A 10,758-nucleotide genomic window follows, 5' to 3' on the forward strand; every position below is an offset into this window, starting at 1 on the left:
CTACATTGGGTCTTTTTTCTTGAAAGCCACAGGCTTCCTGTGTTGAAAATTAGGCTTGTTTTTCTTTTGATTCCACTGGCACATCAAAATATCCCTGAAAGTTGTTCGGAAGGTCTTGTTGCAAAGGGCATAGCATATGGGGTTGATTGTGCTGTTAACATAACACAACCAGTAGCCCAGTGCCCAAAGAGTTCCTGGAATACAGTCCTGACAGAAAGTGTTGACCAACACCATGATATTGTATGGTAACCATGTTGTGATGAAGACAAAGAGGATGGCACTGAGCGTCCGCGCTGCTTTCTTCTCATTTGCCTTTTTTTCATTTTTGCGCTTGTTGATCTCGGTCTTGGCCTTAGAGGCGAAGCGTTTGGCCATAGCTGCATCTTTAATGGTTATGGCTGTGGGAGATTGATCATCAGGCGATGAGGTGACAGGGTTTGATTGTGACCCTTTTCGACTTTTGTTGGATGGTTGTTTATTTTTGTTTTTCACCTTTCTAGATTTCTTACCATCTAGATAGACAGACAGACAGATAGACATTATTACACATTATGTATATTTATATTATTTTTATGTATATCATGCTAATAAGACCACTTAGTAGCGTTATGTCCAACCTGTTGGAGGCCTTGATGGGTCGGCACCGTCACCTTCGTCCTCTGAACCTGACTGGTCCCCAACTTCATTGTTGTTCAAGCTGTCACAGCTGCTCTGCTCTGCTTCACCAACTGTAGTTGTCGTGGTGTTGATGGACCCCTTGGATGCATGGCGACCTGGCAGCAGTAATGAAAACTGAAAGCAGAATGCGCCACACCTCGCCTTGCTTCCTGTTCCTCCAGGTATGCTGGCATTGTCCTTGTTGTTCTTCTCTGAAGCCAGCTGATTTAGTTCATAACTGCTGCAGCTCTGAGAGCTTATGGCTGATGAATCCTTCTGGCTGTTAGTTGCACCTTCTCCACCAGCTCTTCCTCTACCACTCCCTTGATTCTGAGCCTGGCTTTGGCTGTTGCCTGACCCAGATCCCTTGAGACCTTGTATATCTTTAGCACGCTTCTCTGTCTCCTGATAAATCTTCCAAAACAGGAATGACATAATAGTTACCGGCAAGTAGAATGCAGCAACAGCAGTGGAGAATGTAATGATGGGCTCGGACAGGAACTGGATGTAGCACTCATTGGGCTGGACTGTCCGCTCACCCACAATGTACTGCCAGAACAGGATGGCTGGGGCCCAAAGAATGAAAGAGATTGACCAGGCTAATCCAATCATGGTCATGGCTCGCTTGGTTGTACGCTTGGCCCGGTATGTCAGAGGTCTGGTAACAGAAAAATACCTAAGACAACACAGAAATAAATTAGGCAACTGCACATATACAGACTAACTTACAACTGACTCACTCCCAACTTGTCAAACCCCAACTTTTGGTCAGTGGCCCTTGGCTTCCGACACACTGAGGCACCCTTTAGTGTCTGTATGAGACGGACCAGGCTTTCAATTAACTCCAATGTAAACCCGTCCGAGTCAGTATTAGATGGTGAGAGAAACTGATGTAGTATAACGAGTGAGAAAGTCTGCTTCAGGAGATGGTTGGGTCAAACCAACATAGACTTGTGAGACCAAGTCAAGGTTGACTTATTTAACCTTACATTTGTTACATAACTTACGTACTTAACCAACGCCGCATTCGTAAGTGACATAACAAGCGTACTTATTTTATGTAACCAACATACTTATTTGAACACATTTTTTCTAAAGCCTCACCAGGTAGTTTTGTTGCCTTAACTTACCCAAGTAAACCTTAAAACTAAGTAAACCTAAGTTGGAAGTTTATTTTGAAAAGACACTGTATGCATGTAATAAACGGAAACTGACTCCCTGTCCAAAGTTGATGCAAGAGTGATGCCTAGAGCATCGTAGTTTGAAGCGTAGGGCCACTGACTAAGCTTTGGTATTTGACGAGTTGATAACATGTTGCAACTGTAAATGTGCTGTGCATTACTGTTTATCACATTGTCTCTCTTGATAGAACCAGAATAATTTAGTATAAACAAGAGACTTTAAATATGTCCTGTTTCCTATGGCTGTCAACATTATACCATCATGATACCATATATAAATATATGCTTTTTATGATTTGGATACTCTGAAACATTTAACATTAGAACAGAAAATAGACCTCTACTAAGCAATCAGAATAATTAAAGTTTTACAACTACGTTCAGACCACGCCTCAAACATCACATTTTCTCAGGACAAAGGTATTGAAGCACAACTGATTCGTTCACTTCTCCTTTGACTCAGTTTACACATGACCTGTGACAGATGAGAAAAAACTAATAAAGCACGTAACGTACACCATGGATCAGGAGCTCTTTCTCAACTCTTCTGATAGTGGTCTGTTTGAAGAAGATCAGCAAAGTCCTGAAGTCCTGGAGACCTCTCCTTCTCCTACCATCCCTCTCTGTCAGAAACCTCAGTTGCATCCACATTCCCTGACGCTATCGGCTTCATGCACATGCGTCCCTCCATCCCAGTATTCGTTGTCTTCTCTTGCTAACCTCGGCCACCTTAGCTCTTCGTTCCTCAATATCTGCTATCACTGCCCCACAGACTGCTCCCACGACACAGCGATGGGGGGAAAACCCTAATTTACTCCTGTTTCCGGGGGATGGCCTGAAATATCTTTAACGACGTAGGATGCAAATTTTCAAGTTGCCGATTCCTCAGTACCTGCCCCCATATTTAGAATCAGTCCAATCAGTGTAGCTATTAAGAAATATTCCGAAAAAAGTTAAAGACATCTCATCCCCCCCCCAAAAGCTGGACTTCCCCATGCAGTACAAAAAAATCGATCATGCCACATCCCTCATTCGCCTCGTAGGCCAAGGAGCCTGGTTTTTCAAGGCAAACATCACCAGAGGTTTGAGAGTCCTTTTCATCCACCCCGACCTAGGGGAATCTTTTCAGCGCACTCTGAAAGGGTGCACACTACTTCACTGTGCCTCTGACCTTAGGCCACCTTCTTCACACCCTGCATACCCTCTTCACACTCCGCATTCCATGAACTTGGAATTTGTCTTTCCTCAGAGAAAAATGAAGGTGGTCCTCAGCCTGGCACCCTGAGTTATCTTCCGTCACTCCTTCCTCCATCATCTCCGAATGGTACCCAATCGTCATAGCAGCTGTTCTTTAGGGCTCACAAAGGGACAGCCCCCCACCCAGAGTCTCTACTCCATCTGTTCCCTCCAGCCTCCAGATGAGACCAGTCCATCATCTAACTCCCCCATCCATCAGCACACAGCACTACTTTCTCTCTTAATTCCCTCATCCTCCATCCCCCCATCCATCTACCCACAACCCTTCATTCCTTACCCCTCATCACTTCATCTTTCGACCCTCATCCCACGACCCCATCCCTTCATTCCTAACCCTTAACCCTCCTACATCATTGTGGCTCCCCTTCATCTTCAATATGTAATAAACTATTTAAAACCCATTTTGTTATTGGCGTGGTCTTTGTGAGTCAACCTCTTAATACAAAGTAATGCTTTAGTAGATGTCAGCATCTACTGGTGTGCTTTTTTATTTAAAAAAGTTATCAGATTGTACTAACAATAACTGATGGTGGCTGTGAGCTTCATTTTAGTTAAGTTATTCAAAAAAGGTTAAATGAACAATGTGCTGTTACCTGTCAAAGCTAATAACAAGCAAGTTCATGACCGAGGCATTACTGGCCACATAGTCTATTGCAAGCCATAAGTCACAGACCACTGGCCCCAGAGCCCACTGGTCCATGATGATATAGGTGGTATACAGGTTCATTGAAAGTGTGCCAATGGTAAGGTCAGCAAATGCTAGGCTCAGCAGGTAGTAGTTGTTCACTGTCTTCAGTGCCTTGTTGATCTTGAATGACACCAACACTAGGATGTTGCCAACAACAGTGACAAGAGAAAGTGATCCAGTGAGGAAGACAATTATGATGACCTGTCGATGAAGAGATAAGGAGAGAAAGAACCAAAGAGGGTGGTTAAGTGACGGTGTTGACTTTCACACATTTCAAAAACAAACTGAATTTTAGCTGACGAGGTCATGTCAGAGCACAACAACTCTGCTTTATTTGTACTTCACTGTATTAAATGATATAATGCCCTGAACAATTGGTAACATTCTGCTGCACTTGTTTTAAGCTATCCTTTTAGGTTTAGATGAATGGTACATGCTATCATTTTATGACTAACTGTCAGGAAGCACTCAAGAAGTAGTTTCAAATCAAGTGCTATTAAAGTTACTATGTCTCCTACAAGGTTCTGTTCTGAGTCATAATCTATTCACTGTTAATATCATCAATACAAAGTCATTTTGCCCTCTCGCACAAAATGTGTGTGCAAATAATAATTTCTTAAATGCCATAAATGCATTTATTTATCTGGCCATTGTAAATCTACAATCAATATTTAACCAGACTTAAGGAAGCACTTATATAAGAAAGACTCATGTCATTAATTCATTTAGACAAGTCTCATATCTTTCCATAGATGCAAAGTTTATCTTGGAACACAAACAATAAGTGAGTGGTTCAAATGAGCCATAAATTCCCTGGAGCTTTGGAGCAGCCATGTGAAGAGCACAACTAAATGTTTGTCTGGCGGTTAGAATTCCTCGCTACTGAAGCCGTGGAATTTACACAGTGAGACCACAAAACTACTCTGTCCTGGAGTGCTCTCTACCTGCAGTGTACACGTCTCATTTCTGCACATTTAGTTGTCAAAATGATCATAGTAAGCCATATGAGGTATCACTCATTAACATGTATTCATTTAAACTTGTATATCCAATATTGCAGTGTCACCAAAGCAATAACTGAAACTACTGTTTGAAAAAAGAGGAAAAAGTAGAATATCTGATTGTTACCTGCCAGATAGTATGTCCTCCTAATGGGTCAAAATCCTCTGCTGGCAGCATCAATGTCCTGTTAACTAGTGAATCAGTGACATTTCCTCCTTGCCTTGAGATATGACTGACATTATGCTGCTTCCATCCACCAACACTGTCAGATAATATGGCCAACTCCTGGTAAGAGCCACCTGAACATGGGATGAAAATCAGTTACATTTGATCAGAGATTTGGAGTCTACAAATACTGTCCCAAGAATCAGAATGTTTTGCACACAAGTCTTCAAATCTTCTATCAGCAGATTTGAAAAAGCTTTCTCAGCAACATTATCCCAGCAACACATCTTAAATCATCGAGAGCTTTTCGAGACCATTTGGGATTTTCTTTTCCTTTTATCTATTTCATTTTCTTAACCTCTTTTTTTGTTATATCCACAATATCTACTTGACTTAATTGTTATAAAATAGACTAAATTCTGTGGTGTTGTGCAGTACCGAAGACGGCAGGCTCAGGTATGATGGTGGCATCAGGCTGGTCTCTCATACCAGGAGAACTGTTGGCGAGGAAGTGGATAGAATCGGAGCTGGAGGTCAGGTTCATGATGACCAATGGACATCTTAAAAACAAGAAAAGAGAAAGGATTAAAAGAAATAGGGTCAATGAAGGATATAGTTCTTTAATTCAATTATTTAACATTTTTGCAAAAGATTTAAAAAGTATTTATTAATTTCAAAGATGAAGTTGATTGAATTAAGTTTTATTTTCATTCTACAAATCCATTACCAAATCGGCTTTCTTCCAGCTGCAGGCATCACTTCTTGACTCTGTTGCAGAGACCCTCCATACGTTTCTTACCTCTCAGCTGGATTACTGAATGAATCTTCATTATATTGCCCAATAAAAGTATTAAAATACACTTCCCTAAATAGCTTTCATCAAAGGTTATTGTCTTCCAGTGAATTATTACGCCAATGTAATCAGCAGATGGATTTAATTTAGCCTTTGAATATTTGCTAAGATAATATATCTATTGTCACACTATCATGTGGTTGGTCTGCTTTGCTTTCACACCACAGATGAACCACGTCAATTTGTTTAGTCAGCAACCAGGGTTTGTTCGAAAGCTTTAAGACAAGCCTGCATTAACCTCACCAAACCAGCAAACACCACAGAGGTGATTTGAATTGAATCAGACAGATTAGCTGCCTGAACATGTTTTGAACTGCATTTGGGCCTTTTAGATCTGTTACAGTTCCACACAATATACAGTACACATGTTGCACATTGTAATGGTCCTAAACCTTTTGGACATTTCATATTTGGTGCATCTGTCTTTGTCTCTCTGAAGTTTTCCATCTGTTCTTTTTCTGTGTTTTAAAATTCTTGTCAGAAATTGCCAGTGATGCATTGTGGGCAACCAGTAGAGGCTCCTCCTTGTATCCTTTTGAGTCCCACTGTCCACACTGGCATCTCCCCAGTCTGTCTGGCTTATGCTTTGGCTGCCTCCAGCTGACACAGATGTTTTCATTTGTTACGTATTCTGTTCACTCACCAATGACGACAGTGGCTGTGTTCGTTTGTGCCGTGCACATGAACACAGCCAGGTATAGACAAACAAAAAGTAGTCGTAGCAATCTAATGGTTTTTGATTTAAAGATTAGTATTTCTTACTTTTGCTGAAATCAAATGTAGCTTCCCCTTGTTTAACCATTTCCTTTCATGATGAAAATGATCTAACATGCTTATTGTTTTGAGTGCAATCCTCCGCTTCCATTGCATTGCTGATTCTGGCATAGATTAGCATAGCCTGTAAAGAATATATGACATTACTAATACAGGCTGTACTAATTAAAGCCAGAACCATCATATCTCCTCAGAAAATGTCTTCAATCCACGCCTTGAGCTGTGATGTATGATGTTGGAGCAGAGAAAGGTTTGCTGAAGGGCTACATTCCCACACCAATAAATGAGCACTCGTTAAACAATGTAGAAGCCCACTGCTTCACTTCATATGTTCATATGTCGAGTATGAACTGAGCTCACAACCCCGCGTAGCTAGTTAGCCAGCCGTATTAAGATCAGTAGTTAAAAGGTGACGCGTACTGTGTCTGTGTACTGTGTTTAATTAATTAATTGGGGGGCGACCGTGGTCGTCTGGTGTCCGCAAGGTTGGCGGTTTGATTCTTGGTTACTCCATGTTCTGTGCCGCAGTGTTCCTGAGCAAGATACTAAACCCCCAACTGCTGCCCGGGCGCCTGTCATTGGCAGCCCACTGCTCCCTGCAAAGGGATGGGTCAACTGCAGAGAAACGGGGCGGCTCACTGGGGCTGCAAGGTTGGCGGTTCGATCCTTGACTGGTACGTGTCATGTGTCAAAGTGTCCCTGAGCAAGGCACTGAACTCCTAACGGCTTCCCAGGCGCCTGTCATTGGCAGTATACAGGGATGGGTCAACTGCAGAGACAACTTTCCCCCTTAACGGGATCAATATGGTAAATGGCTGGTTTAAGAGGCAGGGGGCATGTGATTGGCTGAACGGTGAGTGAGCGGTGACAACACCACTGAATATTAATATCATACACTTTGGGGTTCCATCATAATGCATAACATAAAAATACACAGTTAACAATTTAAATCAATCCCATGCATGTTTAAAAATAATTAGCCAGCCTCATTTGCATTTTAAAATTCCACTTAAAAATAAATAAAATAAAAATAATGAATTGTGTTATTCCTGGAGAGACCAGGAAGCTGCGAGAACAAGCTGCACGGGAGGTTCCTGTGACTTAAATATTTGATAAACTGAACATTGCACTGTTACCATCAGCACAAATGAATTATATTGAATTCAAACTCTTAACAGAAACCTGAGGAAAACACAATTGTTACATCTTAAAGGTTCTCACTTCTCACATTAAAATGGTTAATGAAGCTCAGCTTAGTTCATTAAGGAGGACTGTATGCTTTATTCATTGACAATTATCTCGCTAACAGCTGATCGGCTGATTATGGGGGTTTAGTAAATTGAACAGATCTTGCAGCAATCTCCATCAGCCAGTCATGTTGCTGCTGTAACACTTTAAATATCTTCTCTTCTCTGTTGCTGTCAGCTGTCATTTTACAATGAAGGCTTTCCTGAGTGAATTTGGGTGACCATGAAGATATCCCTTCCCAAAGCGATGGGAGTCAAAACACCTTGTTCAGCTCCAGCTAATAAAGGGCTTCAGCAGTCTGTGTGTACAAATGTACACATGAAGTGGATATCTGCCAGAGTTAGTCGGTCTAGTTAGATTGTGTTTTTAGTATAAAATCCCCTCTTGTTTTGCTATTTTGCAACAAAAAAGTCTCTGGAAGATAGGGTTAACCCAATTGATGTGTATAAACATGCTTAAACATGAGCTTTAACCCAACTTGAGAAGGCATTTTTGCACTGAAGAGGACTGTCCATTTTGTCCCCCCAAGAAAATAATCCGTCAACGCTGCAAATGATAGCACTTAGGGCAAACATCTTCATAGAAAACATTTAGACGAGTCATGTTGTTTTTTCTCACTTTTAGTGTCATTTAGTCACAGCTGGTGATGCAGCAGATATGACATCTTGTAGCTGTGTGTGAAGATCATGGGAACTATCAGCTAAAGATGTTTTACAGAAAACTTTATCACACAATGCTTTCAAATACAAACCAAATGTCAGGGCACAATTGTGCCCGTCCACCTCTTTAATATAAAAAACTAAGAAACCCAATTGGCTAAGTTTGAAATCACCTGCCAAAAAAGCTTGATTCAGTCGAGTCTAATGGCTGAGAGAATTATTACTCTATATGTTGTATCAATTGTGTTTTATACCTTTACGTTGTAGAAACTCCTTTTTTACAAATAAATGTTATTTGTTTTGTACACGGAGAACAAAACCACACTCACAATGGAAAGGGCAGAAAGAGACGAAGAACCCTTTAAACAGTTGAAGAAGAATAGAGGAAATCAGCCGTCATTGGTCAAATAAACCACAAGCTTTGCATCAAAATGTGTGCAGATTTAAATAGGAACAACTTCCTCTTTCCACTGTCGAATCTTTCACAGAAATGCATCCTTTAAAGCTGAAACGTGTTGCTTTACCAAAGATCTTCTTCAAACTTGGTATAAAAGATTATTCTAGGCTTTGGGCTTTTGGAAAATCTGCTGAATATACTATATACGAACACATCACAGTTTAAACCTTTTCAATCTAACCACTGAGGGAATGCATCATTTATGAAACCAGATTTAATCTATTTTGCCTGATACATGTAACCATTATGAAATGTGATTTTTTTTCCCCAGTTTACCAGTTGTTGGAACAAGTGTATACCTAACAATATAGATTTAATACTCAATCAAACACTTTGCTTTTTTATGGTCATTTTGAGAATGTTAAAGGGATGAATGAAAAGATGGTTAATGGATTTTCATGTGTTTGTTTGTCTGTTTGACTGTATGACCATGTGTGCCCTGCTGCATTAATTATATTTAAGAATTCAAGAAAGCAAAAGCCAAATGAGTTACTGTAATAAAATGTACTTACCAGTCCACTCTGGTTCCCAATATCCAATATAATATCCGAGCTGGGAAGCTCAGCTCTGCTCATGCAGCATGCTTCTCCCTGCTGTGGCCAGACTGTTCAGATGGTGTAACTGGAACCTCGAGCTCCGCCTTTGATAACTGCTTTGCTGCTGTCATGGTAGAATCTCTCAGATCTTGGCAGTTACATGACGGAGGCAATTGTAAGATGAAGGTGGGCCGTCGGGGCTGAGACGAGCCTGGTAGCCTGTGACTACTGTGTAATAATAATAATTACAGCTGGTCTTACAGTATGTATGATTTAGCTCTGAGTAAAGAATTGCAACAAATATCAGTGACCACATCCATCATAAATTAGCTGCAATCATGTATATCTATCTATTTGTCTGTCCGTCCGTCCGTCTGTCCGTCCGTCCAATCTATCCATCTATCCATCTATCCATCCAATGAAGTTCTTTTTAGAAGTGATGATCAAGTGGGATTCATCATTCAGCATACCTGGTAAGAGTAGATGTGGATAGTTAAGAACGTTTGTCTGGAGTTGCAACTTTTTTGAGAATAGCAGCTGCTGGCTAATGAAATGCAATGAACCATTATTCACTGTCGTTAGACTGAAGGTCTTAATGTCTCCCGTTCAGTCGCTTTCTGCAAGAGCATCTGCAGTTCTACATTTGCAGCAACCACACCTGTATACCTTACTGTACCACAACTTTCCAAATGTCCTTCTAGTGCTCTTGTGAAGTCTTATCATTGAAGCAAATAGCAAAGGGAAAATCTGAGTTTGTGTCAACAAAAACTTAGCGCTTCTTCCCTCATGTGCCCGAGAAGTTGCAATGTTGGTGCCTCAGGACCAGTCTTGCACAAAATTGACTGTACAAATGATTTTACGTATTGGTTGGCTTTGTGTCTGTCCTAGTTTCACTAACCAGTGCAGAAGTTGAACATTCTTGCATTGCAAGGGCTATTTTTAAACCATTTCAAGTGTGAAATCATTATGGGAATTCTGGCCCTGCTCCTAATCTCCAGTAAGGCACACAGTCTTGTGGAAATGATCATGGTCTGATCTTTGCAGATGTTTTCTTTTATGATGAAACACTTGCAGCAGTAGAGACTTTTAATCTGAGGGTGCAGGTGGATGGGCTCTGAAAGAACCTCTCTTCAAGCATTGCAGGCATAATACTTTTATATACGTATAATATATACATCGACCTACAGAATGTACTTCACTAGGCTGTGAGACCTTTTGATCAATGCAGAATATGTTTAGTTGTATTCTTTCATTCTACCATTTTGCCTCAGTACATACATT

General features: G+C 40.8%; 1 protein-coding gene across 1 annotated transcript; it reads right to left on the reverse strand.

Annotated features, from left to right (window-relative positions):
* Positions 1-5,494, reverse strand: chrm3b (cholinergic receptor, muscarinic 3b; the record flags this gene model as incomplete). The annotated part of the gene is made up of 5 exons (XM_079292641.1): positions 1-512; positions 618-1,333; positions 3,689-3,984; positions 4,912-5,084; positions 5,389-5,494. The coding sequence occupies 5 exons, from the start codon at positions 5,492-5,494 to the stop codon at positions 1-3; spliced, it is 1,803 nt and encodes a 600-aa protein (XP_079148767.1).
* Between the last annotated feature and the right edge of the window lie 5,264 nt (positions 5,495-10,758).

This window comes from Melanostigma gelatinosum (assembly GCF_949748355.1).
Source record: "Melanostigma gelatinosum genome assembly, chromosome: 21".
Classification (NCBI taxonomy): domain Eukaryota; kingdom Metazoa; phylum Chordata; class Actinopteri; order Perciformes; family Zoarcidae; genus Melanostigma; species Melanostigma gelatinosum.